At 41.1% G+C, this 23,210-nt stretch overlaps 1 protein-coding gene across 5 annotated transcripts in view; it reads left to right on the top strand.

Moving 5' to 3' along the window:
- The window catches only part of Arhgap18 (Rho GTPase activating protein 18), a 233,047-nt gene that overhangs the window by 137,690 nt on the left and 72,147 nt on the right, over positions 1-23,210 (top strand). For all 5 annotated transcript variants that reach the window (XM_087550197.1, XM_087550217.1, XM_087550210.1 and 2 more), the window contains 1 exon segment: positions 20,333-20,532. In XM_087550197.1, the coding sequence (XP_087406323.1) occupies positions 20,333-20,532 (200 nt within the window).

Below are 23,210 nucleotides of genomic sequence, written 5' to 3'. Positions count from 1 at the left end.
CGATACTAGCGACAACTCCAGGTGGTAAAGGACTGAGCCCAGCAAAGGAGTTTCTATGAAGAGGACAATGATTAATTCTTTATTTGCTTAGAGGAAATGGGCTTGAAGTAAAGGGAAGTGAGGTTGAATTAAACAACAGGAAGACGTTGTTGGCTGCAGAGAGTTCTAATTTATAAAATTAGAACAAGGTATAGGAAGAACCTGGGATTTCCTTCTTAACTCCTCCACAGACTACCGCTTGGTTTTGTTTGGTTTTTCTGCTTTCTGGCATCTCGCCCTGGCCCACCTGCAACACCCAGTGTGTCTACAATTACAGAACACAAACCACAGCCCTTCCCCTCTCTGCCCTGCATTGTTCTTTTCCTGACCTCTTTAAACAATGCCTACTCTGGTCAGAGGTGAAAGCCAGTGCCTGTACTGTACAGTACTGCGTCTAACGTGCAGTCAGGATTTGTTGAATGAATGTCCTCCGAGTTACAGCTTACACATCTATTCATTATTAACAAGCATGAACCAGGGTTCCAAACATCACTACCAAAACGTCGACATGTTGTCACCATTCAAATCGCAATGTTCTTTGTCATGTTCATTACTTAAAGTGGAAAATATGGGATAAGAGTGGAGGTCAGTGGTAGAACATGTGCTTAGCATACCCAAGATCTGTAGTTCTCAACCTTCCTAATGCTGTGTGCGAGCCTTTAATACAGGTCCTCATGTTGTGGAGAGCCCACCAACCATAAAATTATTTTCGTTGCTACTTCATATCTGTAATTTTGCTACTGTTATGAATCTTTATAAATACCTGATATGCAGTATATCTAATGAAATTTCAAAGGGGTTGAGACCTAGAGGTTGAAAGCCACTGCTATGGATTCGATCCCCAGCAAACACGCACATAGGTGATATAAATAAATATTAATGTCATCTTAAATAATAATTATTGTTTTTAAAATATTGCTTAAAGGCAGCATTCAAATTGATATCTATAAAGAAGGGGCAATGACTAAATATAATCACTGTTTAATGAAATTGTATTGAAGTAATAAGGCTGGAAATTATCTTTCCTGGACCAGGGAGCCAGCTCAGTGAATTAAGTGTTTTTTTCACACAGGCACTGTGTTCAACCCTCAAAGTCCAAGTAAATAAGTTGGGTTTATAATCCCAGTGCGGAGAATGGAGAGCTAAGTGGATAGCGGGATAGCAAGCCTAGACTAACCTGTTTGGTGAATTGCAGGCCAACGAGAGACAGCCAGTGTTAACCTCTGGCTTCCACACATCCTTGCATCCTCTCGTATCTGCACCCATGTGAATACTCTCCCCAACCCCCTCACACTTCAACCACAAATATTTCCGATGTTAGATGAGTTTGCATATGCTAATATGTTTAGGGGCTTGAGCGAAGGAAAAAAAAGGAATACACGACTGCTTCTAGGTATAGTGCAGGAGAGGTTTTGTTGAGGATGTGGGGGAAAGATGTCAGGGGCACCTGGAAGGATTCAGAGTGATCACAGCCCTGAGCTGATCCATGTTTGTTGACAGGAGACTTGAGACCAAGAGGCCCGAAGGCCAAAAGGCTAAAAAGGGCAGATATGGCCAACGTGACTTGATTGTACAGGGATGAGCAGGTAAAGGATGGGCAGCCCAGCCTCTGGACTGGAGAGTGTGAGTAGAGGGCAGGGTTATAGGCACTTCACCCATTTGCCCTGGGTCTGAGACCTAACAGGACTCACAGACATTTTGCACATAAACGCCATGCATTTTATGTTACAGAACCTGCTTCAGGGAACAACTAGATCGTTGATGAGTTGGGAACCCTGAACAGCCCATACTCAAGCATGATTTAAAAAAAGAAACGAAGACATCTAAAGTGTTTCATCTACACCTTAGCAGTTGTTTTCAACTGGTGGGTCGCGACCCCCGTGGGGTCCAATGACTCACAGTGATTGCATATCATATACTTACATTATGTTTAATAATAATAGCAAAATTGATTATGAGAGCCTAATGACATAATTTTATGGCTGAGGGTCACCTCAACACGAGGAACTGTATTAAAGAGTTACAACACTAGGAAGGGTGATCTTTCTGCAGACATATCCTTGGAAGGAGCAAAGGAAGTTCTTTTTTTTTTTTTTTTTTTTTTTTTTTTGATGTCATCATCTCCATTGGCATCTATGTATGATTCCTTCTACCTGAATGTTCTGTGTTCTGTTCTGGTGGGCTTTTCATCCTCTTTTGAAACTTATTCAGAATATTCTGGTTCTCAGGATTCTCTGTCCTCTCTTCAGTAGCATGCTGATTAATGTCTTATAAAGTGATGGTTCTAAGGCAACAGATTTTTCTTCTATGTCTTTCTTGGTGAACTTGGGGCATAGATGAGAGATGAGTCTTGGAAACCTTGGCCAGTGTCAAATTGGGGCCTTAGGAAGCTTGGCCTCTGAGGGTCGTCATCTTGTGAGGAAATAAATATCAGTTATTCTGGACTGTTTCTTTAGAGAAACTTAGCAACAAGGGAGTCTGGGACTGGAGCAATTACAGAGCAGAGGGGTAAATACAGAAGACTGGAGATGGAATTGAGTGGGGAATTCTGTTCCGATCCCTAATCCTAAGCCACAGTTCATACAATAAATGAAGCTCAAGCCAGTAACTCAAATAGCATTGCGACACAATCCCAAGATATACTAACTGGTATTTGCATGCTGAGGAATGCTGGTAGAAAGATATTACAAGTCTTTGTTTCCCATGTTTGCTTATTAAGCCATCATGTTTAATAAGAACAGAAGACCCCCCTGTGCAGTGAAAACACTACAAATCTTCACTATGCAGACCTTTATTGTGCCAAATGCATTCACCCCTCCTACACACACACACTCACACACACTCACACACTCATACACACACACATACTCATACACACACTTACGCATACACACACTCACACACACACTCACACACACACTCATACACACACACGCATATACACACTCACACACACTCATACACACTCACATACACAAACTCAGACACTCACAGACACTCACACACTCTCACACACATTCACACACACTCGCACACTCACACACATACACACACACCACACACAGACACATACACACTAACACACACACACACTCACAAACACTCATACACACTCATACACACTCACATACACAAACTCAGACACTCACACACTCTCATACACACTCACACACTCACACACATACACACACACACCACACACTCACAGACACATACACACTCTCACACACACACTCACACACATACACACACACCACACACACTCACAGACACATACACACATACTAACACACACACATTCATACATACACATACACACACTCATACACACACTCATACACATACACACACACTCACACTCACTCATACACACATACACACACTCACACACACTCACACACACTCACACACACTCACACACATACACACTCACACACACACATACACACTCACACACACACACACACACACACTCACACACACACACAGCCCGTTACAGGAATTTGGATCTCGTGACTCAGTCTCAGCTGTGTGCTAGGTGGCATGGCATGCTACTGTCCAGGAATAGCATCAGTTGTGCTAGAGATTTCTGTTTTCAGCTACCTTCAACATTTCCTTTTCCTCCCACCTTGGACATTTAGGCCTCCCTGCTAGTGGTATCCCTCTCGATATTAGAGGTACCCCGTCACCCCTGCTTTCCTTCTAAACAAAGTTTACTGTCTTTTACTGGAAATGGTTATTTTTCTTTCTCTGATCATTTATTATTTAAATGGTAAAGTAAGTCCTGTTTTCCCCATTTTCACACTGTATTGTTAAATGTGAAATTGTCGTCGTTCCCTAGCTGCTGTTTTATCCTTCATAGAGCTTTTAGGCTGCGTGTCTTCTCTCATGTTTGGATCAGCTCAGGATCCAAAACATGTTAAGAAAATTTAAAAAACGGTCGTACGTAATTTTATTAAACTAAACCTTCAAGATTGAGGGATCCTTCCAATTCAAGGATCTATTGAACAGTTAGAGATACTAGCCTGAGAAAGAACCAAGTCCTCAGTAGGGGGATAGTTTACCTTTACGTAACCAAGGTACATAGCAGGTAGAGAAAGATGTTCCCTGAACCTAAAGCTAGGAGTATGTTTATAAGGCAAAATTGGAGATGGAAAGTGTAAGTTGATTTTATTGACGCTACATTTGATAGCGGTTTGAGGGGCTGGATAAGGAAGTGGAGAAGACTTAAGAGGTAGGAAGGCAGTTCATAAGCAGATATACCTATTGCATCCAGGTTGCAAATAGAATGGTGCGACAATGGTGGTACTCAGTGGATTTGTATAAGAGTTTTATTCTCGATTCATATATGTGTTAAGAATCTTGCTTTCAGCTATAGTTGTTCTGATATCTTCCCTAGTCTCCCTTTCTACCCCTCTAGTTTTGTGATTAAATTCAAGACATCTGAACTTTTTCTATCTCAATTTAAAAGGAAATATTGTCTTTTTTTTTTTTTCCCTTTTTTTTTTTTTTTTTTTTTTTTCGGAGCTGGGGACCGAACCCAGGGCCTTGAGGTTGCTAGGCAAGCGCTCTACCTCTGAGCCAAATCCCCAAACCCCTAGGAAATATTGTCTTGAAGTAGCCATGGCATATACTTTGTGACTGAATGCTGAACACTCTTTGAAGGTAATACAGGTGGATTGTCTTTAAGGTTGTCTATCTTGTTTTTGGCTTTCTTTTTAAGCAAGAAGTTATTTCTCAATCCTCTCTATTTCCATGTAGAACCGACTTTAACACTTGACTTATAAAAATGCTTCCTGACCTTCCACATTTTATGATGTTTGAAAGTCATTATGATTTGCAGCCCACTGCATGCAGACTGCTTTCTTCATAATGTGTTATTGGCCACAGCATCGCTGGCATTATGTATGATTCAGTTTTACCTCAGGAACAACTCTATACATCGTCTTTCCATTTTTATATTCTAACGCAAACACAAATACCCTTTCACTTTTCATGTTGCCTTCCAGGGTTTGTCTGGCTGTTAGAAGCTTGATGATATACCCCTACAGATTTCTCAAGGGTCAAGATGACTTTTCTAATTTACTGGGATACTTAGGAAGATCTAAGATGGGTGAATATTACCTTTGCATTGTCCAGAACATACCTGTGTGCTTAACTTCAATCATCATCAGAAGATCTTGTCTTTTATATATTTGTTTTAGAAACACATATGCAAGTTTGTTAGTGGGCATATGAACATCCCACTGAAGGGCAAGTCATGGCCCATAATTTAGTATTATTGTCTTTAGTACTATTTTATTACTAAATTTAAAGATACTGTTTGGAATTTTGTTTTTTTTTTCTTACAAATATTTTGTTAGTATTTAAGATGTTGAAAGTCAATAGCAGCCTTCTTTATAAATTGTTGAGATATCAGAATATTGTAACAGGGCCTAGAGTCAATGATGGGAGGTCTAGGCTAGCATGCACGGGGCTAGAGTTTGATCCTTACTAGAAAGGGAGGGGGAGGGGGCAAGAGAGCTAGCAAGAGACACCTTGAATAGGGGACACACAGAGGTGAGAGAGGGGAAAGAAGAGAGGGAGACAAGTTGAGGGGAGAGGGAGAGGAAATGAGAATAAATATGAAAGTATGAATATGAACATTGAAAGAATGTATAGAGCTGATGTTCCTCGGCACACAGAACTTCTTGACCAACATCCAATGTATATTTTCTGGATCTTAGATCTTGAAATTAACAATTAAGTCTTTTTTTTTTTTTTTTAAATACAAGATCTCAATATGCTACAGTCTGGTCTCAGTCAATATAGTACAGGGTGATCATGAACTTCTGATCCTCCTTTCTTTACTTCCTGTGTCCGGAGATGACAAGCATGCGCCATCCATTATGCCTGGTTTTATTTGATATTGAGGACCAAACCCAAGGTATCGTGTGTACTCTGCAGGCAAGCATTCTGGCAATAGAACTGCCTCCTCTGTCTCCTATTGCTAAGTCTTGAGGGAAATTTTCACTCTGCTGTCCATGGACCTGTGTGAGTTAATCCCTGTTTAAAGGGTGTTTTGAGAACTAATAGAAGTTGTGATGTTGACTCTCGGAATGTCAGGAGGCAGAATGGCCTTTGGTCTTTGTTAGTAAGTCTCCTCTTTGAGTTGCCTCTGAAAATGTTTTGATAACTGATAGTCTCCTTGGGAGGAAAGCAGCAGCAGAACTTTGAAAACCAAAGTGGAGAAAAATGTGATTTCCAAGTGTAGTGAAAAGAAAGGATGAAAGGCTGATTAAAGCCTCAAGCTCACCGCCATCTTTAAAGCCATCGGGTGGGTAAAAAGAAGAGAACTATACAGTTGATTGTGAGGAAGCCAGGTTCCAGCTCAGAAAATGGAAGTTTTAATAGTGTATTTCAGACAAACTTAGGAAGGCTGGGAGAAAGCGATCTAGGGAGGGAGGGATTCTCTGAAGATGTTTTTAATCCACTGGGATTGCTAAAACAAAATTTTTTAAATTGGGTGGCTTTATAAAAAGAAATGAAGCAAAACAAAACAAAACAAAACAAAATACCCCTCAAAAACCAAACAATGTTCTTATAGTTCTGCATATTAAAAACTCCAAGATCACAATACCATCAGGGCCAAGCATGGTGGCATACACCTGTGATCCCAGGTGAGGCACGAAAGTCCTAGGTTCCAGACCAGTCTAGAGTAGACAGCTAGACAATGTCATAAAATGGGGGAAAGGGGAAAGAATGCCTTCTCTCTGTTTCTTCGGCCGGCAGAAGGAGGCAACGCAGCTTGCCTTGGGCTTCTTTACAAGGACATTTCTTCATTTTCCTGAGGCCCCAGCTTCCATTGCCATCACATTGAGCATTAGGAGGTCGATGGATGTATTCATGGGGTAAAACTTCTATTCAGACCATAGCAAGGAGCTCTATAATTGGTGCAAATCTGGGGCAATGTTTGAGCGTGGCGGCCATTGAGCATGAGTGTTGTAGCAGTGACATCAACACGAGAGAGGAAGGGAAGATTCCCACTGTGGAAGGTGTGGTAGCTACCACAGGGCCTGAGTCTGTGTCAGGAAATAAGTGTCCTGGGGATTGTGACAGTCAGGAACTGGGAGGTTCACACCAAACAGTTGTCAGACCACTGTTGTTCAGGAAGAGCTGGAATAATTTACCTACATCTGGTGTGGGTTTCATTCATCATGCACCTCTAGGTAAATGGACCAGAGCTTTACTGAAAGGCCATCTCTGGAGAATGTCGACAACAAATAGTTTCTTATTATAGAGATTAAGGTACTAGAACAATGGCTGGCATGTTTTGCAAACTACAGGCCAATTTTCTTTCCCTTGCTTTGTAATGTTAGCTCCAGGGAGTATCATATCAGCTTCTTCTTGTGTGCTTCTGTTCCCTTTGGGAATCATACTTTTAATTCAACATCCGAGAGAAGAGTCACAGAGACGTCAGGTGATGCTTTTGTCAATGTTAGGGTTTCTCAAATTTCTCAGCTGACTGCTTTTCTATTTCATGTCTATCCTTTCTCCATAGTTTTATGCAACCAAATACTTTGGATATTAAATGAGGACTGAAATTTCAGTAGCGGGCTGAATTCCATAATTAATAATCAAAAAACTTACAAGTATTTGTTAAGGCAAATAGTGTTTGACCCTAGCGAGACTAAAATGAAGAGAAACAATAGAGGTTTGTGCCAAGACACATAGTCAAGATGTGAAGGCACAAGTATGAGCAGGCTGTCAGAGTACAGGATGATGTGGTTAAGGGTTGTGGGAGTCTGTATGGGCAAGATGATACCAGCTCCCGCTGGAAAATAAAAAGCCCAAGAACTGAAGTTGAGTCATGACAGCTAGGGAACACAGCACACTGCAGAGTTTTGCACAGAATGCAAAGTAGATGCTGCTGTTTATTGTCCAGACAGCTGAACAGCTGCCAAGACCAAAAGAGGAAGGAATCCTGCAGAAGGAACTGTATGTAAGGCCTGGTGTTAACGGATTGGAGTCCTAGTAACATAATGAGCGAGTAACATGGTGCCACTTGATAGACTTTGAACCAATGTCTCAATGATCCTGGGATTGTTATGTCCCGTTATACATATCTTCAACATTGGAAGATAACTTTGAAAATGAAGAACTCCTTGTCCTGATTTAGCTAGTTGTTGAGTTATGTCTGTAAGTTAGGAGGAACTACTAGCTCTAGGGAGACTTTGGGGGAACCAAGGAATAATCAGGAACCAAGTCTACCAGGAACCAATGCTCTAAATAAGAGCTGTGTCTCTGACCACCATTTCAGGGATCCTATGTCTGTACCTAAGAGGACTGGATGACTTCAGTCTGTTCCAGCCATCTCTCCCAAACCCTCTTTGTGCCTTCCCTAACTTCTTAATAGACCTCACGGTAGTGTCTGCTATCTGTTTATTCTTGTAGTTATGTTGACACAGGATGAAAAGCTTTTAAGGCAAAACAAAAGGAACAACAATTACAAAATCCCAAAGATGCATGATGATCCATTCATTTGTTCATTGTTTTTCTGTGGTAAGCAACAGGTAGTCAAGTGCATCTGTAACCTCTAGAAGGCTGAGGTAGAATGATTCTGAATTCTGGGATAGCCTGGGATATTTCCCAAGACTGTCTTCATTTATCCCCAGAACACCTTCATTTCCTGTTTTACTCTCTGCTACAGTTGGGTGGATACTTTGAACAACCATATAACAATACATCGGATGTTCAGGGACTTATCTTTAAAGGGGAATCTGAAAGAAATTAACAATTTTATTTTTGTCCTCTACGCAAATCATTAAAGATGGCAGCTTACTTGAAAAGTGAAAATCAACTTAGTGGTCCTTTTAAAAGGTTAGCAATTAGGTGAGAGGGAGAGGGAGGAGGAGAGGGAGAGGGAGGGAGGAAGACAGGGAGAGAGAGACAAGAAAGGAGGGAGAGGGGGAGGGAGAGGGAGAGAGGGGGGAGGAGAGGGAGAGGGAAGGAGGGAGGGAGATAGGGCGGGAGGGGAGGGAGGGAGGGAGAGAGGGAGGAGGGAGGAGGAGGGGGAGAGAGGGAGGTAGGTCTTTTTTCTCTGGGATGGCTTCCCCTGGGTTGTGGGAGTTTGCTAACCAGTTTCTCTCTGGTTTTCGACATTGTTAGGGTTCCTTGTTTCTGGGTGTCACAGCCACTTCTAATAATTACTTTTTTTCAGCTAAACAGCCAGCATTCACTTCCAAAGGAAAGCAAATGACGGGCCATTCATAGGCTGCAATTCTTCCCAGCCATGCTAAGGGAGCAGCTTCTGATGGGCCATTCCAGGGTATTAACAGCTTTCTCATTCCCCCTAATACGGATGACTACCTTACTATCTCTGCCCTAATAATGAAAGGAAACCACTGGCTAGAAGCAAGCTTTTCATATGCAGCAGGGAGAAGATGTGAACGAAGAGGAGCAAAATTTGAAAACTTTATAAAAAACATTTTTAGACCAAACTTTGGTTTGTTTTTAATGGGTTATATTTGAAGTCATGCTCTAGGACGACACCAGCTATGTTTTAGAACATCTCACTATCTTGTTGAAATAATACATTTTTACTGCAGATTACTTTTCTTGAGATAGGTCTAAGGTGCCACAGGATCTTTAGAATACAGGTTCAGATATCTGTATGTGACACTTTAAGTCATTGGGATCTAACCCCAAGGAGTCATGGTCTAGCTCTTAATGTGTGTCAATTCAACTTTGCTTTAGGCCTCTTATATTTTATCCCCTGACAGATTAACAGTGTGAAGTCACTAACAAAATATGAATATTTTTCTTCTGGAGTTATTTTGTAGCTGAGCAGGTGTATCAGGGGGGTCCTGGCTGGTGGTGCCGCCCTGCCGAAGGGCCTTAGAAGAGCAGGACATGAAAGGCTTGAGAAGCATGTTGGAGAAGCCAGGAAGGGTCTATTGCTAATGATTGGAGATAAGATAATGACCCATGAATGGAGTGGCTGGATAGGTGCTGTCAATTCAATTGGGAGTTAGGGCAGGTCAAACTTGTACTCCTCTGTGAAGACTTAGTCATACTGTTTGATGAGATTGTGGGAAAGGTAATGGGGCAGGTGACTGTAAGGTCTAGGAATAGGGATAAGGAAGACAAATAAAGCCATGATAGATAAAAGGGATACCCCAAGATGCTTTCAGGAAGACAGGTGAAACAGAAGTGAATACTGATTCCAAGAATGAGAAGAAACCCTAGGCCTAGCACAGTAGGCCAACAATGTTGTGGTAAGGTGTGAAAGCCAGGTAACCCAGTGATGCTTTAGTAAGGGGTAAAAAGTAGGCACTCCATCAATGCTGTGGTAATGGGTGAAATCTGGGCACCCCAAGTGATGCTGTGATAAGGAGGAAGCTAGGTACCTAGTGATGCTGTGGTAAGGGGTGAAAGCCAGGTGCCCCAGCAATGCTGTGGTAAGGATGCGTTAAGGTTGAGTAATGATGCTGGTTGAGCAATGGCTTCAGAATTCTCCTTGAAGGAAAGGGTTTAGAAGTTTTTCCCTCAGAGCTGGGTCTTTTAGGATGACGGGGGAGAGAGAGGAAGGAGCTAAGCATGTAAAAGCATATGGCAACATTTAGAAAGGTGAGAAAAAGATTCTTGGTTCTTCATTAGTTTCTAAAAGTGTTTGTTAAAGCATGTGTTTTCCCTACCCCTTACCAGAAAGGAAAAAGGAGAGCCCCAAGGGGCCGGGTGGTGGTAGGATAGACCTTATAGCTTGACTGACAGCAGTTGGAGACATGAGTAGACATAAGGGATAGTCTCATCGGATTGGTCTTTTAACTTATGTGAGGGTTTTCTGAAAGACCTTGTATTGTCTCATACAGTTTGTTATGAGCTAACAGGTTTGATTATAGCCTTTTTAATTCCTACTAAGAGCCAGGCAATCATGCAGTTCTGACAGCTACTTCCCTATCATCTTCTTTACCACTACCTGCTATGTAGCATGGTTCTGTATTGGCTACTAACTCCAATGGAGTCAGCCAGGCTGTGTCTAAATTAGCTGCTTATGTACCTGCTAACGGCTAAATTCAGATTCTACTTTAAGAGGACAGCAGACTGTTATAGTGATTAAAAATGTCTTGCCAGGTCAAAGGTCACGGACCTTTGCATTCCTAACGAAGATAGACACCTTGCCTAGTTAGCATTAGTTTGAAGTAGATTTGAGACGAATCAGACACTGGGAAAGGTCGATGAATCCACATGGGGCTAATGACCCCACCAACTGTATCCCAAAGAAGAGAATGTTTTCCTGTGGCACAGGTATGGCTTCTAATTTTTCCCAAGTTTCCGTAGAAAGCAACGATGTGAGTGTGGACTGAAAGCCTACATGTGGGTAAAGGAAGAGACAGTCGGAGAGCGTCTAGAAACAGAGAAAGGAGCCAAAGAAGTAGAGAAGTAGAGGGGAAAGGTAGAGGCTCATCAGATGGATGTGAGGCTGGTAACAGGGGTTGGGGGAGAGAAAGGGAAGGGAGCCTCAGGTTGAACAGGAACTTGAGTGCATCCCAAGAGGGGCCCATCATTATTGCCATTCAGGGCTGGGTTTGAGAAAGACAAGCTATCGCAAGAAGGTCTAGTAAGGAATCTGCTTGAGCTTTCCACAATGGGAAGTCCTGTGACAACCCTGAATGTAGGAATCTATAGAATGATATTGTCACTGTCACCATGGAAGTGTGGGACCAGCATTCCTAGCCTTATGAGAGTATACAAAGGCCACATGTTGCTGCAAAAGAAGATAAGACATTCATCTTTGAGGTCGAAAGATGATATTTAGACTAATTTTGGACAGTACATCCCAGGGGTGAGTTAGAGTGAAGAATGTCTTACCTATGATGGGGCAACTAAGGAAGCATCATGTGTCCCCCATTAGGTGATGGATTGCCCTTTTGTCTACCAGAGACCTGAGGCTAACATTCTTAGGCATGACTCAAGAATAAGTTGAAGTTTGCTTTAGAGTCATCTATGTTGCTGGAACCAAGTAAGTCAGCAGGTTTGGTTGAACTTGACCTTAAAAGTGAATTCATAAACTGAACTTGGATACAGGTTTGGCACGAGCAAAAAGGAGCAACTCACTGACAGAGAAGTGGAGGTCTGGTTACGCAGTCTCCCAGATCAGGATCAGGAAGCCTGTCTGGGAGAGGGAATGGTAGCCTTGCAAACAGTGGCCACACACACTGGCTTGCAGATGCTGGAGAGAAGGTTTGACTCAGTTGGCACCAGCCGTACGCTCTTTGGTCCCTCCAACGCCTGAGAAGAGAAAACTGAGAGGAAGAAGGGGAGAGCAGCTTATTAAGGGGGAAATTAGCTATAAAAATGCTTCCAGGGCAATTAAATTAAGTGTTAAGAGGGAAGGGATGCATAAAAATAAGCAAAGCAGACCCCAATGTTGTGGACAAAAGGTGGCCATTCTCATTTTCCACTGCTTTCAGGTTCCACCAAAAAGTTGCCTTGTCTGGGGGCCTTTGGTGGTGAACAAGACATAAGGCTTTTTTCAAAAGGACAGAAAGGAACCCTATAAGGCGAGGGTGGCCCAGAGTCACAGTGCAGAGGCCTTTGTGTCTCATGAAGAGAAGCTCTGGCCAGAGACCTTCAGTTTTTTTACAGGTCCTTTGGTTGACCACTATGAGTAACCAGAGGGAAAAGAGACAAAGTGAGACCTCATAGAAGCTGCACTTACAGTGTGTGAAACAGAGTTTGGAAGGTCAGTGACATGAATGGGCTTGAAAAGAATTTATCAATGACATGAGAAAATGGTGAATTTACTAAAAAAAAATTACAAAAGGAACAGCATAGAGACGTCTACTGAGCGGGGGCAGATCTTCCTATAATAGTTACTTGCTCTTATTTTGTGGGCCATTTGTGCAAGATTCATACCTGGGTAGATAAGTAGGCCTCTCAGTTTCTCACTAGGAAGTGCAAATCGCATCATGCATTGTATTTCTTGACACTGGACTTCTGGGGAGCATGATTCGTGGATAGGAGTTAAGCTTCTTATGTCTGTGAATAGCATAAGTGACCAAGGTCAGATACTAAGTAGTCATAGCGCAGTTGTTAAAGTGTGGGGGTTCAGCATTTATGTTTGCCTTTGTGTGTGTGTGTGTGTGTGTGTGTGTGTGTGTGTGTGTGTGTATGTGTGTGTGTGTGTGGTTTTCTGTGTGGTTTAAAAAAATATGGTTTGGCTTGAAATATATTTTTCTCTTTGTTGCTGTATTAGTCAGGCTTTTGTAGAGGAACAGAACAATAGACTGGTGTAACAATCAAGAGAGTTTGACAGACAGCATGCATGGGATAGACCTGGGCCCGCTGCGCAGTTGTGTATACAACAGTTGTGCATCTGGGTCTTCCTGTCTGACTCCTAACAGAAGGAACAGGAGCTTCTCTGACTCTGCTGCCTGCCTTTGGATCCCTTTCCCCTAAACTGGACTACATTGCCTAGCCACAATAGGAGGAGGTGTTCCTAGTCCTACGGCAACTTGATATGCCAAGGCCAAGGGGAATCCTTGGGAGGACTCCCCTTTTCAGGGGAGAAAGGGATAACTGAAGGGTTGGTGTGTGTACGTGGGGGGGGGGGCTGATCAAAATGTAACATAATTAAGAGAAACAAAGAGGGTTTGATGGGTTGACTTATGTGATAACATCTAGGTAGGGAAACAATGGTCATACTTGCTAGTCCTTGAGATGTCTCTACAATTCCAGTCTGGCACTGAAGAGCTAGAGGACTCTTGGAGATGGGCTGGTCTTCATCCTATGTTGGAAGGCAAAAGAGACTGTGCTTTGATGCCAGCAGCAGATGCAGCAGATGTGGTGGTTTGAATGAGAATGGACCCCATAGGCTCATATATTTGAATAATTGGTCCCTAGAACTTTTTGGAAAGGAATAGGAGGTATGGCCTTGTTGGGGAAGGCATGTTACTGGAGGTGGAATTTGGGGTTTCAGTAACACACATTATTCCCAGTTAATTCTCTTTCCCCCTCATGCTATGGATAAGATTGTTCCCATGCCATACTTATCTGCCAGCTGCTATGCTCTCCACCATGATGCTCATGGACTCACGCTCTGGAATTTTAAGCCCACATCAAAGGCTTACTTCAGTAAGTTGCATTGGTCATGGTATCCCTTCACAGTAATGGAAAAGTAACTAAGGCAGTAGATGGCCTTGCTAGACCCATGGGAAGGCAGCACAAAGGGCAAAGGGCCAGGTGTTAAGCTTTTCCTTGAGGACTTCTTGATTTGGCTGCCCTTGGAATGTGCCATCGATCTTAGGGTAAATCTTTCCATTGACAATAACCTGATCAAGCAGCTTCCGCTCAGTTGTGCCCAGTGGCATATCTCTTAGTATACTATATATCCAGTCAACTTAGACTGGATCACCACAGTTAATATAATCATTGGTATTTAGGGGTGTCTCCTATAGACATTCATCAAGACACATTTAGTCTAACTATTCATAAGCTCACAAAAATGCATCTATCGAGACAGACAGAAGTCAGTTCTATCTTTGAGGGTCTGTTTGGTATAGTAAACTGACCCCTGAGAAGGACAAGTTTTTCCATCTGTTTGCCGAATTATACTGGAGAAAGATTTAGTCATGAGACCTCGTCATCTCCTCTAGAAAATGTTGAGAGAGGTTTGCAATCTATGTTACAAGAGTATCTTTAAATTTATTTTAATAAATGTGATTTTTTTTTACATAAGCTATTCATCACTGTTATGGTTGATAACAATATTATGGTCTGGATTGAAACTTTTTTTTTCTCTAATCAGAGTAAAATGCAAAAACAATCTCCACCCTTCTGCTCTATGTCCTCCACTCTAGGTACTTCTTGTTATTTCTTGTATGGAGATAAAAGTGAGGTGAGGAAGGATGGCTTCAAAATGGCTCAGACAGTAAAAGTACTTGCTGCCCAAACCCGATGGCCCAAGCCTTACTCCTCTTGCCCAAGCCCTTAGAAACAGAAGGAACTCCTCACATTTCAAATTTGTCCCCTCACCTCCAGGACCCATGGCTCATGCACACATACAATAGTGATACTGATGATGAGCTAATAGTACTAATATAATAGTAAAAGTAATAAATGTAGGACCAGAAATAAAATGGCAAATATAGTCATTTTTAATATTTAGAAACTTTTCTTTTTCCTCCGTCCCTCTCTCCCTCCCTCCCTCCTCCTCTTTTCTCTCTCTCTCTCTCCCCCTCCCTCTCTCCCTCTCCCCCCCCTCTCCTTCTCCCCCTCCCCCTCCCTCTTCCCCTGCCCCCCTCGTTAAGAAAATGAAATACGAAATCATGGTCTGATATCCAAGAACTTCAAGGAAATGGATTTGCCTCTGAAAGGGATAGAATGAGGGGTCAGACTTTGAACTGAAGCACTGCGTGCAGACCTAAGTGGGTGGATTTCTGCCTTCCACTGGTCCCCTGGCATACACTGACAGTGGACAGATTGCCAGGAGAAAGGCTTATGCATGTGTGTAACGTGCTGTGTGCATCAGAGTCCCTCAAAATAGGCACCTCAGAGAGGGTCAGATGAATGAAGCATGAGTACGCTCTGTAGCAGAAAGAGAAATAGAGTCAGTGAGCCGTCGACACCTTCTGGGGATAGTAAATGATTTTTAGTAGAAAGGAATGAGCCCTAAGGAACAGACCACAGATTGGAACCAGGTTGCTCTCATCTCTGAGCACGGGAGCCACCACTGAAAGAAACAGGGTATCAATGCAAATCTTATTTTCTGCAGACTGAATTTCTCTAGAATTATTGCAAATTATGTCACTAGAAGAATTGATGGAGGGTCTATTTGAGTATAGTGAGGGATGTTGGTGCCTTTTCCTCTCCAGTGGCTGAGATCTCCCGGTTACTTGGCAAGGTTGCTAGGGAAGACATTTAAGAAGGTTGTATTTTGTTGAGAAGTTTACTTCTTCAGATAAGGGGATATGAGAAAATCGTTGCGTGCTTTGGGGCAGAAAAAGGAAGAGAAAAATTAGAGAGTCCTTGCCTCTGAGGGCAGTCCTAAGGCCTTCTACTTTCTTTTAATTCAAAAGCCAAAACTGTACTGTAAAGTGTAGGTTTTCAAGCCTCCAGGACATAGGGTACAGGAAATAAAAATTGGACCAGATTGCTAAATATGCATTCCAGTTCATATCCTATAGTTACAAATAAATCTGCCTTTTGGTGACTTTAGGAAGAGACCATAGATGACCATGGATGATACAGAGGAAATCCGTATCATCAAACGCCTTGCATAGGGGGAAGCTGTGCTCTTCTCTTTTAGGAATAGATGTGAGTGAATGATAAAGGGTACTGGCAAGGTAGGGCTTTTGAAATGATTTCTTAATTCTTTGTCATCATACTGTAAATATGAAGATGCTATGGGAATGAATAAATCCCAAGGCTTTTTTTTTTTTCCTTAAATGGAAGTCTGCTAAACTAAATGAAAACAAAGAAGTAGGTTGAGACACCAGGAAGACATCCCTGCTTTCGTCAGTAGTGCTTTCTGGAGCTCTGCCCATCCCACCAAGTTGCTGAAATATCAGACCCATTAGCGTGTTTTTGAGAAGCAGAATATCGGTGGTTTTCAAAGTGTGGTTGGGGGCATGGGAGAATAGAAAACTCCTTTCAGGGGACTCAGAGTCTAAGCTGTCTTCATAGTGTCCCTGTGCTGTTTGCTTTTTCGGCTCTCATTCTGTCGTGAGAAAATAGTGGCATATCTCAGGGCATGTGGGGTATAGCCAGAGACTGACTGCAGCAGATAGGAACATCCAGATGGCCTCTGTGAAGCTGGGCATTACATGTAGTTCCACAAAGAGCAGTGCTGCTCATCTCCCTTCTCTTTCATTTGTTTTTGGTTTGCCGCCGCCGCCGCCGCCGCGGCCGCCGCCGCCACCGCCGCCACCTCCTCCTCCTCCTCCTCTTCCTCCCCCTCCTCCCCCTCCCCTCCCCCTCCCCCTCCTCCTCCTCTTCTTCTTCTTCATCGTCTTCTTCCTTGTCTTTTATTTCTTCCATCTTCCTTCTTGTTTTTCTTGTTTGCTGTTTTTCTGTTTTTTTTCTTTGTCATCTATTTTATTGTCTTCTTTTTCCTCTTCTTTGTGTTCTTGTTCTCCCTCCAAAATCATTACATTCTTAGCCAACGAATAGTGCTTAATATTTTTCAGCTTTAATATCTAGTGCTGTAATAACAATTGATTAAAAAACACACAAGAGAAAGCTTTCAGCACCACATGCTGGCTGAGATCCTGTGGAAATGAAATCTCCCGCTCTACCTCATTACACCGAGCAGACCGTGCTTTCTGGTTTTGAACTCAAATTTTGGGATGCACATTAATATTATAAAAGACCTAGTCCTTAAAACAAAAAAGAGAAAATAGGGCAACTGACCATTTACCATTTAAGACGGTTCCTGACTTTTAGCTCCTAGCTATCTGTAGGATGAAAGTTAAGTATGTTTTCAAAAGAAAAAAGGGAAGTAGTATGTGAACTGGCCACATCTGAAAGAAAGTTTGTGTGAAAAGAAAGAGGAAAAAAAAAAAAAACTAGATTGACAGAATCCAGCAAAGGGTAGGAAATTACTGAATATTTGTTGCATCCCATTCTTTACCCTAATATTTAAAAATGGAAAATATGGTCCAACAAGATTTACCAGTAATACAAAAAGAAAATTAAAAAAAAAAAACAAACAAAAGAAAAAAAAAGGGTTCATGATATAGTGATTTTTATTTTTTTAGGTTATCGCAAATTGGTTCAGTACCTAAATCTACCCAAGTCACACTATTGCGTCATTTCATCAGCACTGCGTATAAGATTGGTGCTCTGTGCATGATGTGAAGGCGGGGCTTGACACACAAGATGTAATAGTGCTGTAATTCAGTGCCCTGGAATTTTTCTGCACATACTATGCTGCCTTAATGGAAATTTACCAGAAGTTTATTGCCAAAATAAGCACATTTCCTTCAGGATTGAGAGGCCTAATGTTCTATTCACCTGTATCTCTTCCCTGTGAGCAGATAAACCAAATTATCTGGAATTAGTTATTATACTTGTCCCAGTTCACAGGACTCACCTTGGTCTCCAACACGGGAACCTCTAGCAAGAGCTAGAGGTAGGAAATAAGAAAATGGCAGCCAATTTTATACTCCAGGGAGAGAGAAAACAAAAGCAAAGACACGATGCCCACGTAGCTACCACGAAGCAAACAGCAGCAAAAACGAAAGGGAAACATCTGTGAATCGACTTTAGCTATCCTGATAGGTGTCAGTCTCCTGGCTTGAGGGCTACATTCATAAACTGGATGAGTGGGTTAGAAGGGAGGAGGACAGATGTAGCCTTTGAGTTAAGGATGGAGGAGGCCTACAGTGGACGATGAAGACTGGGTGAAAGAGATTCACAAACATTCCTTCCTCACTAACCCTGTCCCTGAACTCCACTTCAAGGTTGCTGTCAGGGAAAGAGGTATTATTTATGTGGTGGGTGTTTCACTCCATAGCCCAAGGTAACATTATGTTTGCAATGCTGCTAGCTTACTCTACTGAGTGTTGAGATTGTGCTAGGGTAGGGTGCCATGCCCTACTCCAAGGAGAAACTGTAATGATCCTCCCTTTCATTCTCACAAGCAGCATTAATAAAATATGTAAGAACCAACCTTAGCAAATAAACCTTGCCTACTAGCACTTCCCAGCTAACTGCCCAGTGATGGCCCATTTCTTTGGAAGTTGTTTTTTTTTTTTTTTTTTTTTTTTGTTTGTTTTTTTTTTTTTTGATATTTTTTCATTTTTAACAAACTATTTAGAACTCAACTGGATAGACTTGTGTGAGTTTAAGGACCTGCTCTCTCACACGGCATTAAGATCCTACTCTTTAAATAATTAATGGAAAGACCCTTTTAGACGTGAGAATATCATTCATGGATTACTAGAGAATTTTATTTATTATGTTTCTCTTTATTGTCCATATGTACAGGAAATAAAACCGGCCTAGCAATTATTGTTTCTTAGCCATCCTTCTTGGGAGATAAAATGCACTTTGAAATTAGAATAATAAAACACTTTCCACCAATTACCATCCCCACTCCAACAGTACTATTAAAATTGAAAAGCATTTTATGTAAAGCAAGGAACACCAGAGATGAAAGTGTTGCTTCTTTGAAGTGCTTACGTGCCATTTTCTTTCTATCTGTAAATAATGAGAAATGAAAGTTTATTTCCATTCTGTGTTGGATTTTATTGTAAATTCTCATAATTCAATGTCAGAAGTAGGTGGGGTGTGAGTCTAAGGAAAAGTACTTTATTTGAGGTCATAAAGATCTCGTTCAAGGGCTGCTGAGAGAGGCAGCAGGAAAAGGTGCTTGCTGCCAAGTCTGGTGACCTGAGTTCAATGCCAGGGACCCACACAGTAGCAAGAGAGAACTGAGTTTACTGAGTTGTGCCTGGGCTTCCACACATACTCCATGATTTGTGAGCCTTCTTCTACCCTAGGGCATGGCACCCTACCCTAGCACAATCTCAACACTCAGTAGAGTAAGCTAGCAGCATTGCAAACATAATGTTACCTTGGGCTATGGAGTGAAACACCCACCACATAAATAATACCTCTTTCCCTGACAGCAACCTTCTAGTAAATAAATGTAATGAAAAGTAAATCTCATTCGATTCATTTTTTCATAAATAACAGGAAATGTCGGAGGCAATTTCAGGTTATTCAGAATTTCCAGTAAATGAGTATTTAGCCATGTTAGAAATTATTTATATGTACAAGTCATGAGTACTTTTATAAGTTTTAAAAGTGCTTTCTTCAGTAAGCTGTAAAGGAAATTTCATAAATTAGCACCTGTATATTTCAGTACAAAAAGTAAGACAGAAATAGCAGTGGTACCTTATTCACAGATGGAGACAATGGCCTACAAGTTGGTTGAGTTTGGTATAAATATAATTGATAAAAGTTAGTGCACTATATAAAATTTACTCCCCATTTTTTTGTGTGTGAATAGCCAATAATCAAGTCTCACTCTGCTACTTTCCAAATTAAAATTGTCATATTTAAATGTGTGTAAGAGAAAGGGCAAATTAAGTGGTTCCTTATTCCTTGTCATCATTTTTGGTAGAGCACGTAACTTAAATGAATCATCAAACCATTTCGCTTGGAGTGTTACTGACCATAATATCCCTCAATTAAGAAAACAAGAGTGAACTTGAGTTTCTCGATCCCTCAACCCTGTTCTGTGATGTTTTGGAAATGGTGTTAGTTTCTCATCTGAAATGAACCACATTTTGTTTTGCATTTATAGTCGCAGATATGGCCAGTACACCATGAACCCAGAAAGCTCCACCAAACTTTCAGAGAGACCTCCATTCGATCGATCAAGTTCTCAGGATTCTTTGGATGAAGTGTCAATGGAAGCCTATTGGACAGAACTAGAAAACATCAAGAGGTCTACTGAAAACTGCCAAGAAGGTCAAGAAGCCATAGTTGTCAAAGAACCTGATGGTAATTTCTAAGTGGATAAGATATATCTTTATGAATGTCCAGAAAGGAAGGCAACGGACCCCAAATAACCATGCTGGTTACCATTGAACTTGAAGGTTACTGAATAGTAGCAGAGTTACCAGGTACAAGTGTTGTAAGCAAACTCACTTTGGAAGGATAACCATTCTATTAGAGATTCAGTGAGTTAGACTTGCAGCTTAAAATCTCATCTATACTGACTTTTATTCCTTGCATACTATATTAGCCTCAAGGCTATTTTATCTCCAGGAAATTGTGATAGCAAGCTTCCAACTTTGCAGTGGTTCCGTTTCTCCATTCGTCAAGTAGCTTGATTTGTTAGAACCATGCTGTTTTGAAGTCTGTTTTCTTATATCTCAGAATGCATCACTGCAATCTTTCTCCTTTAAGGAAGAACAAATGTGTTCATTCTATCTACTTTTCCATGTATGGTGGTCTTTTGAGCATTCGAGGGTATTCATCTTGCTTCTAGCCAATACATTTCTGTTTGGCAGATAGATATAGCAACCTGTGTATGTGGTTATTTGACCTCGGCTAGATCTGGTCCTGTATCGCTCAGCACGGTATCCAGACAGCATGCGCTGTCAATGGAAGGGTACAGCTTTGGATGCTAAAAGACACAAGCATTTTCTGCTCCCTTAGGTGTTTTTTTTTTTTTTTCTGGTAGTTCGTGCATCATTTTTTCTTTCTTTTCTTCCCAACAGTATTTACTGTTATACTTGGTATTCTAAAGTCAACATATAACACTTCACTTTTTAATATTTTTCCTAAGTTTTGTACTCTTTATTTAATCTCTTAAATTCATGAAGTCGCCATATCTGTGATGCCTGATTTGTCTTCAAAACTGTGGCTTTCTTTCTGTACTATTCATAAATATGTATGTATATTTTTGTGTACCAGTAGTTATATAAATGCTAACAAACAAAATTATTTCCAGCTCTGTGATCCAATAGTATAGACATCCTCAACTTTCACCTCAGTGTCTGACGAACTAACGAGCTATGTAACCCTATAAGTAGGACTTTCTTTTCTGATACTGTTTTAAAAAATCTCCCAGTAGTAATCTGGGGTCTGGCTTCTGACCTCTTGTTCAACAGGATCTCACTACGTAGAACATAATTGTTTTTAATTTTTTAATCCTCCTGACTCAGCCTTCTTAAGGGCTTAGATTATAGGTGTGTGTCACCGTGCCACCAGACTTGGATATTTTTCTCAATTTAATATTTTGCAGACTGATAAAAGAAAACCATAGTCAGCTAAATCGATTTCTCATTCATTTTCTCCTATGCTTTTCTAAATACACGATGAATAAAACGTATCTTATTTGTCATAATTATTAATCTTCTTTCAGTCTGTGTTTTGAGACAGAAGCCACTTGCCAGTCAGTTAGTAGGGAACAATATATTAGGGAAAACCACACTTAAGCTTTGACTGATAATTCTCCAAACTTAAGTTGAATTAACAGATGATGAAGACCAATGGACATAAGTCTGTATACTCATACTTTCTTAGGTGGTATTATTATTATTATTATTATTATTATTATTATTATTATTATTATCATTATTATTATTGATTATTTGACATGATCTCCTGGAACTCACTATATAGATCAGGCTGGCCTCCCACTTATAGAGATCTGTCTGTCCTTGCCTCCTGTGCTGGGATTAAAGGCATGAGACACAGTGCCCTGCTCTTCCTAGATTTTAAATAGTTTGGGTTTTCCTTCTATTTTTTTAATGTACTAAGTGGGTATAACAATCTTGTTTTCCTTTTGTTATGACATTGTCAGGCTCCTTCCTCGCCATCATCTGGGTAAGCACACCTAGAGGATCATTTTGCCTATCTAGTCATCAGTAATCACAATGGCCAGATGTTTTCTTTGAGGCCTGGGCTATTGGCGCTTGATTCTCTATTCAAGGATTTGCTCTAGTGCAGAAGGACAGAAATCAGTCACGAGTGACACAGATGATAATGTTTGCAAAATATCATGATCTTTTGGTTACGAAGTAGCTCTGATGGCTCTCATTTAGTTTATACAAGAAAAAGCAGAATTAAATATGGCGAAGCTTCCGAAATGGGGTGTATACTTTTTGTGTCTTTTGTACCTGTCCTTACTTTTTTATTTCTCTCTAAACATGGTACTTGAGGTGACTCCATTTCTAGTTTTCTATCTGTTTTTCTATAAGCTTCATTAGGTCTTAGATAATATAGCACCCCTCGATGTACAGGAAATGATTGGTTCCAAGACCTCTGGAGCACTCAAATCAACAGATGGATACTAAAATATCTTTTACAAATTTGCATAAACCTATTTATGTACTCCTGTATTCTTGAAATCATCTTTGTGTTATTTAGAGTATGTGAAGCAATGCAATGTAATATACAGATAGTTATGATGTTGTGGTTAGGGAATGACAAGAAATTAAATGTCTATGGTCAGGCTTGGTTGGGCATTGAGGAGTCTTTTACAGAGGGCACCAAAACTTATAGTCTTCCTGAGTTACATAGTAAGACTCTGTCTAAAGAAAAAGAAATAAAGGAACGGAAATGCAGTTGATACCCATGTTCATGTCAGACACTGCTTTTAGCAGCACATCAAATCTAGCTTAGCTGATGCAGAGACCACGGACATGGAAGGCAACTGTATTAATTTATAG

The sequence above is a fragment of the Rattus norvegicus genome, chromosome 1, assembly GCF_021556685.1.
Source record: "Rattus norvegicus strain SHRSP/BbbUtx chromosome 1, alternate assembly SHRSP_T2T, whole genome shotgun sequence".
In the NCBI taxonomy this organism is placed as follows: domain Eukaryota; kingdom Metazoa; phylum Chordata; class Mammalia; order Rodentia; family Muridae; genus Rattus; species Rattus norvegicus.
This window is presented reverse-complemented; position numbering and strand designations above follow the sequence as displayed.